The following is a 12,724-nucleotide window of genomic DNA, read 5'->3' as shown; positions in this document are numbered from 1 at the left end:
CAATTTTTTTTTTTACTTGAATAACATTTTCTGGAATACCAAATTTAAAACTAAGGCTCCTAGGTATCACACTACCTAATTTCAAACTACACAACACGACCTTGTAATCAAAACAGCATAAAAACAAACATACAGATCAACAGAACAAAATAGAGAACCTTAAGAAACCCATGTCTATATGGTCAATTCATATTTGACAAAGGAGGCTAGAACATACGTGGGGTAAAGACAGTCTATTCTGAAAATAGTGTTGGCATGCAGCCCCATGTTCATTGCAGCATTGTTCACAGTGACCAGGACATGGAAACAACCAAAAAGCCCTTCAATAGATGACTGGATAAAGAAGATGTGGCACATATACACTATGGAATACTACTCAGCCATAAGAAATGATGACATCGGATCATTTACAGCAAAATACTGGGATCTTGATAACATTATATGAAGTGAAATAAGTAAATCAGAAAAAACCAGGAACTGCATTATTCCATACGTAGGTGGGATATAAAAGCGAGACTAAGAGACATTGATAAGAGTGTGGTGGTTGGGGGGGGAGGGAAAGGGGGAGGGGGAGGGGCACAAAGAAAATTAGATAGAAGGTGACAGAGGACAATCTGACTTTGGATGATGGGTAAGCAACATAATTAATTGACAAGATAACCTGGACATGTTTTCTTTGAACATATGTACCCTGATTTATTGATGTCACCCTAGTAAAATTAATTAAAAAAAGAAAAGAAAATAGTGTTGGAAAATTGGAAAGACACATGAAAAAAAATGAAACAACCACGTTCTTACAAGAATAAACTCAAAATAGATTAAAGACATAAATGCAAGACTCAAAACCATAAAACTCCTAAAAGAAAGCAGAGCTGGTAAAATTTCTGGAATTTCTCTTAGCAATATTTTTTTTATATCTCCTTAGGAAAATAAATAAACAAATGGGTAGGACTATATCAAATTAAAAAGTTTTTGCACAGCAAATGAAATCATCAACAAAACTAAAAGACAATGGCAAGGCCTGACCAGGCAGTGGCGCAGTGGATAGAGCATCTGACTAGGACACACAGAACCCAGGTTCAAAACTTTAAGGTTGCTGGCTTGAGCTCAGGCTCATCTGGTTTGAGCAAGGCTCACCAGCTTGAGCTTAAAGTCACCGGCTTAGGTAAGGGGTCACTCAGTCTGCTGTAGCCCCCTGGTCAAGCACATGTAATCAATGAATAACTATGGTGCCCCAACAAAGAATTGATGTTTCTCATCTCTCTTCCTCCCTTCCTGTCTGTCCCTATCTGTCTCTCTCTGTCTCTGTCACACACACACACAAAAAAAGGACAATGGCAAAATGTACTCACCAATGATTTATCTGTTAATGTATAGCCTGACCAGGTGGTGCCACACTGAATAGAGCATCGACCTAGGACACTGAGGACCCAGGTGGGAAACCTTCAAGGTCTCCAGCTTGAGTGCTGGCTCATCCAGCTTGAGCACGGGGTTGAGCTTGGGATCATAGACATGATCCCATGGTTGCTGGCATGAGTCCAAAGGTCACTGACTTAAAGCCTAAGGTTGCTGGCTTGAGCAAAGGGTCACTGGCTCAGTTGGAGCCTCCCCGGTTAAGGCACATATGAGAAGCAATCAATGAACAACTAAAGTGCAACAACTATGAGCTGATGTTTCTCATCTCTCTCCCTTTCTGTCTGCCTCTGTCTCTCTCTCTTTCACTAAAAAATAGTAATAAAATAATTTTTAAAATCTAATTCATAAAGAATTCATACAACTCAACACCAAAAAACAATCCAATTAAAAAATGGCCGGAGGACCTACATAAACACTTCTCCAAAGAGGACACACAGATGACCAATAGACATATGAAAAGATGCTCAACATCACTAATCATCAGATAAATGCAAATTAAAACCACAATGAGATGTCACTTCATTCCTGTCAGAATGACTATCATCAATAAATCAGCAAACAACTAGTGCCGACAAGAAGAAAAGGGAACCCTACTGCACTGGTGATGGGAATGCAGACTGGTGTGACCACTATGGAAAACCATATCGAGGGTCCTCAAAAAATTAAAAATGAAACTGCCTTGTGACCCAGTGATTCCACTTCTGGGTATATATCCAAAGAAACCCAAAGCACTAATTCAAAAGAATATATGCACCCCTATGTTCTTTGCAGCGTTATTTATTATAGCCAAGATATGGAAATAACTCAAACACCCAACAGACAAGTAGACAAAAAAAATGGTGGTAAATATATATATACAATGAAATATTACTTGGTCATGAAAAAAGAATGAAATCTTACCATTTGTAACAGCATGAATGGACCCAGAAGGTATTATGCTAAGTGTAATAAACCGGTCAGAAAAAAATAAATGCCATATGATTTCCCTTATATGTGGAATCTAAAGATCATACACAAAGAAACAAAACTAAAATAGACTCACAGATACACAGAATAATTTGATGGTTGCTGGAGGAGGGAGGGGGGTTGGAGGAGGTTCAAAAAGTGAGGAGATTAAGAAGTACAAATTGGTAGTTACAAAATAGTCACGGGGATATAAGATATACTATAGAGAATATACTCAATAATATTATAACAACTATGTATGGTGCCAGGTGGATACCAGAAATATCCAGGGGACCACTTTGAAAAGCATGATTCTCTAACCTCCATGCTGTACACCTAAAACTAATACAAAATAATATTGACTATAAACTGTAATTGAAAAATAAAATTTTTTAAATAATAAAAATAAAACTAACATTTCTGACTAAAATAATCATGTTTTAAGTAATTTTTGTTACTATAAGTCATTGATGAAATTGGCTAAGTCATAATATTTAAATAACAGCTTGCAAGCACAAATACGCAAAGAAAACAGCCTCAAACTTTAATGAATACAGAACTAAATGACAAAATAGGTAGTTATAGTTTTAAAGTTCATATCACAAAAGTGTTCCCTAAATTAGTCAGAAGCTGACCTTTATCCAGATACCCAAAAAACTGTAAGATTTTTTAAAAATTCAACCAGGTGGGGGGCAATGGAGGAGTCCTAGGATAGAATACAGACTGACAAAAGCATCTAACTGGATTACAGTGCACAACATAACCCCACTGAGGAAGCGAAGAAAAAAGATGCTGGCCTAAGTAACTTTGGAAAACGATGTTATGACTGTAAACGATGTTAGAAACTGTAAGTCCAACAACAAGAGGAACTGTACATAAACACAAGAGTCTATTTGGTAAAGTTGTTTCTTATAGGGCTACAGATTAACAATCCTAAAACCACTATATATGTACAATAAGACGGAATGAATAAACAAATTGATGGTGAATATTGAGAGCCAGGTTTGTCACTGTTGGAGAAAGAGGTTTCACACAAGCAAAGGAGGAAGACTAGAATGAACCATATGGTACCAGATTAGAGTCCCGAAACCAGTATGAACTCATGTTTAGCTTTAATATAGATTCAGATGAATAGATACAGAAATAGTTATAGTTATGTGTCTACACATAGTTTATAATACATAAATATACTTCCTAACTCTGTCCACTAAAAGGCTTAAAAGCAATAACGTGACAGTAATAATGAGTACACCCAGTGCCCAGATGTTGGTTTTATTAGAGAATACCATTCTCTAATGAAAGGAACCAGGGTTCCCAAGAGAATGGCTGGTTCTAGGGTGGCACACAGAATACTCAAAATAAGCCTGAAGTATCTTGCAGGTCCAGAGAATTAAAAAGTGCCCAACCCTGGCACCTCACAATGATATTCAGCCTCCCAAGAAATGAACAAAAGAACCAGAAATGGGAAAGTCATGGCCCTGGCTGATTGGCTCAGTGGTAGAGCATAGGGCCGGCATGTGGATGTCCTGAGCTCAATTCCCGGTCAGGGCACACAGGAGAAGCAACCATCTGCTTCTCCTCCCCTCCCCCTTCTCTCTTTCTCTCTCTCTCTCTCTCTATCCTCCCCCCACAGCCAAGGCGCGATTGGCTCGAGCGAGTTGGCCTCAGGTGCTGAGGATGTCTCCATGGCCTCCAACTCAGGCAGTAAAAAATGGCTCCAGCAGCAACAGAGCAAGGGCCCCAGATGGGCAGAGCATTGTCCCCTAGTGGGCTTGCCGGGTGGATTCTGGGTGGGCCGCATACGGGAGTCTGTCTCTCTCCCTCTCCTCTTCTCACTAAATAAATAAATAGTGCCCAAAAAACAAAAAATGAGGGCATACCAAAGAAACATAGAAGCCAGCCAATATGAGGACCCAATAACCAAAAAAGACCAGTATGGACAACAAATACATAATATTATATTGAATTATCACCCAGTGTATAAAATAAATATCCATGAACCCATGCCAATATAAATAACTGAATAGACAAAAGAAAAGACATACTTTAAATATAAGAAGAATTCTAAATAATTTATATAGCTACTCCTCCTCAAGGAAGGATATTTAATTCCCACCTCATGAGAGCCGCCTTTATTCCTGTGCACACACATCTTAGGAAAGGAAAATAAGACCTCCTGTGCAATTATCTATAAAGTAAAGAAAATATATATCTCACTGGAGATAAGAAATGGTAAAGCAGTTTTCTAATACTAAATTGAGATACTAAAAGATTTTACCCTGGCCAATTAGCTTAGTTGGTTAAGAGCACCATCCTGAAATGACAATACTGCAGGTTTGATCCCCAATCAGGGCACACATGGGAAGCAACCAATAAATACCTGACTGAGTAGAACAACAAATGAATGCTTCCCTTCCCCCTCCCCTCTCTCTTCTTTCCTCTTTCTGTCTCTAAAAACCAATCAATACTTAAAGTATGCCCTGGCCAGATAGCTCGGTTGGTTGAAATGTCATCCCAAAGCATTGAGGTTCCTGGTTTGATTCCCTGGTCAGAGCACATACTGGAGCAGCTCGATGTTCCTGTCTCTTTCTCCCTGCCTCTGTCAAACATATGTAAATCAGTGGTTCTCAACCTGTGGGTCGCGACCCCGGCGAGGTCGCCTAAAGCCATCGGAAAATACATAATGCATATCAGGTATTTACATTCCGAATCATAACTGTAGCAAAATTACAGTTATGAAGTAGTCACCAAAATTATTTTTTGGTTTGGGGTCACCGCAACATGAGGAACTGTATTGCGGGGTCATGGCATTAGAAAGGTTGAGAACCACTGATATAAATATATACTTGATACACACACACACATGTATATATATATATACATGTACATATATATATACATATACATACACACACACATGAGTATATGACCTATACATTAAGTAGATATATTTAGCTAACCCTAAAACCACCGGGCCTGACCTGTGGAGATGCAGCAAATAGAGCGACGACCTGGAATGCTCAAGTTGCCAGTCTGAAGCCCTGAACTTGCCCAGTCAACACACATATGAGAAGCAACTATGAGTTGATGCTTCCCGCTTCTCCTCTCCTTTCTCTCCCTCTCCTCTCTCTCTAAAATCAATAAATAAAATCTTTATTGATGTCACCCCATTAAAAAAATAAAATTATTATAAAAAAAAAAAAATCTTTAAAAATAAAATAAAATAAAACCATTTGACCAGGAAGGGAGCACGGTTTAGCAAAAGCAATGAACTTGGGGTTGGAAGATCTGGGCTACACTTCTGGTTCTGTTACAGTTTGGATCACCCTTTGGGTAAATTACTTAAACTCTTTTGAGGTGCAGGTTGCTTAACAGTAAAACAGGGTAAAACAGTAAAAACAGGTTCAAAAGAATTACAGTATTCCTATACTGTCACATCATTACAAATTTGGAGAAGTCTCCAAACTACCATTTTGGTAAAACAAAAGGTCATTGACATCCTTCACCTTGGGAGGCAACAGTACCTAAGACACAGATTTGGGGAAAACGAGCCAAAATGTACAAGAGCTCACCAGATGTCATCTTTGTATTTGGATCAGAACCCATTTTGGTGATGGCAAGAGAGCAATCATGATTCCTTAAATTATGCCAAAAAATAAAAAAATAAACCCAAACACAGACTGGCAAGACATGGCCAGTAAGAAAAGAAAAAGACCTCAAGAAAACATTGGAAGGAACACAAGAATGGAAGACTGCACTGGCAAAAAGTGAGCTGAGGAGGGACATCAGAAGGAGTAAAGATTCTTTTATGACTTTATCTGTGGGGGGTTATAAAGATTTTTCATGAGAGGATTAGTAAACTAAGAACTTAAAAGAAAAGCACACACACCAAAAACAATATAAGAATTACTTCCTCTCTTATCCATGAGGTAAGAAGTTAGTAATTCTAATAAATTATGGCCCCAGAACTCTAAAATTTGAATAGCTATACCTGGTGGTATGCAGAGAAGAATCAATGAAATATAAATGGTTAAGTTAACTGAAATACTAAAAATGTTCCCTTTGATTAAATGTTGGAAACATGCCACTATGAACAAAACATGGATTTAGAGCCAGAGAGAAATGGGTTTGAATCAAATAACCTAGTTTATTATACAATCTATGACAAGGCAACATCATCCAGCCTTGGTTTTCTTCACCAACTAAACGGGAATAACATTGCCTCAATAACAGTTTTGAATATATTAGATAAGTAATGTAAACCAAGTATCTAGTATAAAGACTTACAAAGCACTGCTCAGTCACCATTAATTCTCTTTCCATCCTGACTACTGAAGGTCAGACTCTCCCATTTAGACTCATTTATTGAGCCCTTCCCTCAGTAGTGTGCTGGTAAATGTGTAACTGGCTCAGTGAGTGGGGAAAGGCCTGATTAGAGCACTGGTTTGTAGCACTGGCTGAGTTCTGTGGTGTAAATACTCCCGCATAGCTGATTTCTAGTTACAGGTGTCTCCCAACTACTGCTGGCGGGCCGCATGCGGCTCCCTGAAGCCATTTATCCAGCCCCCACCACACTTCCGGAAGGTGCACCTCTTTCATTGGTGGTCAGTGAGAGGAGCACTGTATGTGGCAGCCCTCCAACGGTCTGAGGGACAGTGAACTGGCCCCCTGTGTAAAAAGTTTGGGGACCCCTGATAGAAGAATGAAGTCATCTAACAGACTTGAATAAAGACGTGGAGTAGCATGTGATTGCTCTCTGTCCCATTACTCAGCTTTATTTTTTCCACAACACTCTTCCATTTTCAAATCATCTTGGTTAATTGTTCAGGTATTTATTGTCTGTTTTCCTAACAGGAATATAAACACCATAAAAGCTGGGACTTTGTCCATCCTGTTCTCTAATGTGTCCTCAGCAAATACAAAGTTAAAGTAATTGGAAAGATTCCCAAATTAAGGAAACTGTAAAATATTAAAAAAAAAAAAAAAAAAGACTAATTCAAGAAAAATACACCCTCACTATCAGTGGCACTGCTCCTTTTGTTTGGGGAAAAAAGAACCATACCAGTAACTACCAAATGCTTAAACTAGCTCAGACAATAAAAATGGGCCAGGCACAAGCACTTCCATATAAAGGACACTTACAGATCTCCAGCTATAACAGACACAACCCAAGGCAGGCAATCTTATCTTTTTTTAAATATTTTTCTGAAGTGAGAAGCAGGGAGAGAGGCAGAGAGACAGACTCCCACATGTGCCCAACCAGGATCCACCCGGCATGCCCACTAGGGGGCGATACTCTACCCATCTGAGCCGTTGCCCCGTTGCAGCCAGAGCCAGTCTAGCACCTGAGGCAGACCCATGGTGCTAGACTGAAGCCATCTTCTAGCATGAAGCCATCTTAAGCACCTGGGCTAACTTTGCTCCACTAGAGCCTTGGCTGCAGGAGGGGAAGAGAGAGGCAGAGAGAAAGGAGAGAGGGAAGGATGGAGAAGCAGATGGGCGCCTCTCCTATGTGCCCTGGCCAGGAATCGAACCCAGGACTTCCACACGCCCAGCTGATGCTCTACCACTGAACCAACCGGCCAGGGCCAATCTTATCATTCTTAAGAATGTATTAAAGTTATTCTATGGTTATAGAAAGGGAAACAAATACTACTGTTAATAAGTCATGTACACGTTTACCATTGCTTTATGTTTTACTAACCCAGCTTGCAAACTGACCCTTTTATACCTAGAATTTACTTTACCTGCATGAATTAACATCTGCAGACATTCTACAGAGTTGTGGTAAGCTGCTTCATGAATTGGCATCCATCCCCTATTATCAGCAACATCAACACTCAGTCCCTTCTTAAGCAGTTTTCTTAAGACTTTCCCATTGCCTTCCCTGGCAGCAAGTCCAACCGTGGAGCATGTGTCGGAATAAGCCTCTGTAAAATCCATTCTTTTGACCAGTCTACAAAGAAAAGTAGAAAGAAAACATTTGAGTCAATAAAACAACACTGAACTCCTAGAGATTAACAGATTAAAGTGAACCTGTCTAGCATCTCCTTCATCAGTGGTCTCCAACCTCCAGGGCCGCGGACCGGTACTGGTCCGTGGGCCATTTGGTATCGGTCTGTAGAGAAAGAATAAATAACTTACATTATTTCCTTCTTATTTGTATTTAAGTCTGAACGATGTTTTATTTTTAAAAAATGACCAGCCTGTGGTGGCGCAGTGGATAAAGCGTCGACCTGGAAATGCTGAGGTCGCCGGTTCGAAACCCTGGGCTTGCCTGTTCAAGGCACATATGGGAGTTGATGCTTCCAACTCCTCCCCCCTTCTCTCTCTCTCTCTCTGTCTCTCCTCCCTCTCTCTCTGTCTCTCCCTCTCCTAAAATAAAAAAATTTAAAAAAAGACCAGATTCCCTCTGTTACATCCGTCTAAGACTCACTCTTGACACTTGTCTTGGTCACGTGATACATTTATCCGTCCCACCCTAAAGGCAGTCCGTGAAAATATTTTCTGAAATTAAACCAGTCCGTGGCCCAAAAAAGGTTGGGGACCACTGTCCTACATGATTGCTGAGGAAGATCCTGAGATGGAGAAAGAGACCTATTATGTCTTAGCCTCTGCTACAGCCTAACCCAGAAGTCTCTCTGGGGAATTGAGATTCCTTAGAATGCTCTTAGTACATATATCATGGGGATTTTAAGTGTTCTATTAGTCCTTCTCTGGAAATGTTGTCTTAACAGCTCTTGCCTACAGGCTTCTGCTCCTACTTATATGCCACAAAAATGTACTCACTAGAACTCTTTTTACGACAGAGAGATAAATGCCTCCAGTTAATGCCACATGTATACAGAAATGGCCATTTACTGACCAGTAATGCTCAGTCTCAAGAATTCATGTATAGCCCTTTACAGCAGAAAGCTAAAGCCAAAAAGGCAAGAAAATAAGTAAAGGACATTTATTGAAAAGAACAAAGATAAGTAGTAAATCTAGTTTTCCTGATACTGCTGGTCCTTTTCAGAAGGGGCTAAACCAGGCATGGCCAACATACAGCCCGCGGGCATGCAATGAGTTTATGTGGCCTGCGATTAAATTTTTAATATTCTCCGCACGACACACTGTGGAAATGAAATAAGTGGTACTTTTAAATCGTTATACATAAACTACGATATCTAACCATTGTACAACAATGAAAGTTAAAATCTCAGCTACTCAGATGCGGAAGTGTCTTTGATTATTGGAAATCGAGATATTTAAGATGATGGTGATACATGGAAAAGAATCTAGGGTTAACTTCCAATAATTGGTCAAATGGATTCGCGATACGTCTTTTTTTTTTTTTAAAAATTCCATTATAAAGATTTACTTTTATACTCGTCTGTGCAATTTGTATAAGCAATTGAATAATGGAAAATAATGGAAATTTAAAAAAACTTTCCAAGGAATATTTAGTAATCTTCAGCTCAACTTATATTTGTGAACAAACTTTTTCTTTAATGAATCTAAATAAAAGTACAAGATCAAGATTGAATGTTACATTTGGAGGCTGTGTTAAGAATAGCCACAAGTATAAAACCAGATATTAAAAAAATAAGACAATGCAAAGTGCCTCAACACGTCACATTAGTTTTTTGTTAATTTGTTGTACTAAATTACTTATTTATTCATAAACAAATTACATAATAAAATTTTGTTTACTTAAATCGTTTTTGTATTTAACATTTTTTTATTTTCTTTTTTTTTTTTCTTTTTTTTTTTTTTTTCATTTTTCTGAAGCTGGAAACAGGGAGAGACAGTCAGACAGACTCCCGCATGCGCCCGACCGGGATCCACCCGGCACGCCCACCAGGGGCAACGCTCTGCCCACCAGGGGGCGATGCTCTGCCCATCCTGGGCGTCGCCATATTGTGGCCAGAGCCACTCCAGCGCCTGGGGCAGAGGCCAAGGAGCCATCCCCAGTGCCCGGGCCATCTTTGCTCCAATGGAGCCTTGGCTGCGGGAGGGGAAGAGAGAGACAGAGAGGAAAGCACGGCGGAGGGGTGGAGAAGCAAATGGGTGCTTCTCCTGTGTGCCCTGGCCGGGAATCGAACCCGGGTCCTCCGCACGCTAGGCCGACGCTCTACCGCTGAGCCAACCGGCCAGGGCTTAACATTTTTTTTATTTTAATATTTTGTCCAGCCGTGAAAAAAGTTTTCTTTCTAATCTGGCCGGGGGGCAAAACCTGTTGGCCACATCTGGGCTAAACACTCAGGTTCTCTTTGATGAAACAGTCCCACTACCTGAATATTAAAACACATCAAGAGCATCATAAAAAGATAAGTTCACCTTTTCTACACCAGCCCAGAAATTTCACATTATTGCCCTCTTCCTCATCATCTCCCTTCAAAGTTCATTTAAAGTCATTGTCAAATATAGATCTCAGTATGACTCTCACAAAGGCAATTTCTTGGTAGTCGAACTGTGAGATGGGTTGGACTAAGATTCACGATTCTCAGGGAACAGTTACCTCCTAAGGAGTCATCCCTCTCAGTAACACTCTGAGCCCAGCCTTCTTCATAGTGTTTCTAATGATCTTAGAAGGTAATTCATGAAATACCAACAAAATGTCTAATCTGACAAAGATAAAAAACTTTCTAGAACCACATTATATTTACTTTATCTAGAAAAGGAAGGTTTTAAGGAAGAGGTTAAAAGAAAGCATACAATATTTCCAGTATTAAATTTAAACTTATCCATGCTCACATTCACATACAAAGCTCTAACTGCAGAAGTTAATTCTACAATGAGCCAAATAGCTAAAGTTAGCTATAATCAAAATTGATCAGTTCAACTGGTCCATTATTACTAGAAAAGTGAAGGTATCTAATACAGAACATTTAATTATTAAGTTAACAATTATTTACTGAGAACCAACTAGATGATTAGCAATATGGAAGATATAAAGATACAGACACAAATTCTATCTCAAGTTATGTACAGTCTCATAGAAATTATAAATATATGTCATTCAAAATAAAAAGCAGAAAGTGTCACAAGAGAAGTATAGATAAAGAGCCATGGTAGCCAAAGATGGGGCAACTACTTCAACTTGGTGAGGAATATGAGCTGGGTCTTAAAAGAAAAGTAAAGAGGATGTGACAATGGGCAGAAGAAAAGACATAACCAAACTTGCAGAAATGAACAAAGAAGGGTGAATCAAAGACAGAAAGGAAAACAATTATTCCACTTTGTAAACAGGATTAAGTAAACAAATAACAAAAGAAAAATGAGATTATAGAGGTAAATGAAGCCAAACTGTGGAGAATGTTGAATGTCAAGTTATACTTTTCTGAACCATGCTAATTTCTAACCAAGGCTATTACATCCAAGTTAAAATACATGGAAGCACAAACATACATTTTAGGGCAATTTATAAGTATATTCGTCTAATAAAAAAAATTTTTTTCTATGTAGGAAAAACATACACAAACAAAACAAGTACCCTACCCCACACACATTAAAAACAGCACTCAAGTAACAATAAGTATCTATCTTTTTCAAAATTTAACTGACTTTTCTCAGTTAGGAATGTTAATGGATCCAGATTAATAGGCAATATTCTGAAAAAAATATAAGAACTGGGCAATATCTTTGAGGTTCTTATGGGAAGGAGAAGTCTAATATAATGTACTATAATAGCAGGCTCATCCCTTCAATCCTTCATGCCAACTAGTTAACATTAATAAACTGTTTATAAGATCTCTTTTCATAAAAACCTTCTTGTGTTCTATTCTATTACTTAGAGAGTACAACCACATGTAATGTACAAACCTCAGATGGATCCTGGATTGGTGAAAACAACAGCTACAAATGTAATTTTTAAATAATTAAGGAAGTTTGAATATGGAATAGATATTTGATTATATTATTGTTAACTTTCTTAAATGTGATAACGGAGCGCACTGTGGTTATTCCGAGAATGTCTTTATTCTTGTGTTTAGGAGTAAAAAATAGTAAAATGTGTAACTTACTTAAACGTTTAAAATGTTAATTATTGGATCTACAGGTACCTGATTGATCACTATACTCTTTTCCTCCAACTTCTTTGAAAAATTTCAAATACACTTAAAAGTTGGAGGTGGAGGGAAACTAACCATCCTAGGCAATGTGAAACAACTATTTAGAGAAAATATTAAAAGACCTGGTATTCTTAAATTCAGTTTTTCTTCGTAGCAATATCCTACTGATTTCTTAAGAGTACTCTTTGAACCGTGGTGTTTCAGCATTTTTTATTGAAGCTAAAGACCATAAAATAGACATCCTTAAGAAAAAAAACAATCATTTGGTAAGGCTTTTGTTTTCATCACATACAGAAAGACAGCCGTGATTA

General features: G+C 38.5%; 1 protein-coding gene across 5 annotated transcripts in view; it reads right to left on the bottom strand.

Moving 5' to 3' along the window:
* ASB3 (ankyrin repeat and SOCS box containing 3) overlaps positions 1 to 12,724 on the bottom strand; it is a 118,033-nt gene that overhangs the window by 76,852 nt on the left and 28,457 nt on the right. For all 5 annotated transcript variants that reach the window (XM_066378271.1, XM_066378272.1, XM_066378273.1 and 2 more), the window contains one exon: positions 8,109 to 8,317. In XM_066378271.1, the coding sequence (XP_066234368.1) occupies positions 8,109 to 8,317 (209 nt within the window). The remainder of the gene's footprint in view (positions 1 to 8,108; positions 8,318 to 12,724) is intronic.

Source organism: Saccopteryx leptura, chromosome 3 (genome assembly GCF_036850995.1).
Source record: "Saccopteryx leptura isolate mSacLep1 chromosome 3, mSacLep1_pri_phased_curated, whole genome shotgun sequence".
Classification (NCBI taxonomy): domain Eukaryota; kingdom Metazoa; phylum Chordata; class Mammalia; order Chiroptera; family Emballonuridae; genus Saccopteryx; species Saccopteryx leptura.
The sequence above is the reverse complement of the archived record's forward strand: the minus strand, read 5'-3'. Positions and strand labels throughout refer to the sequence as shown.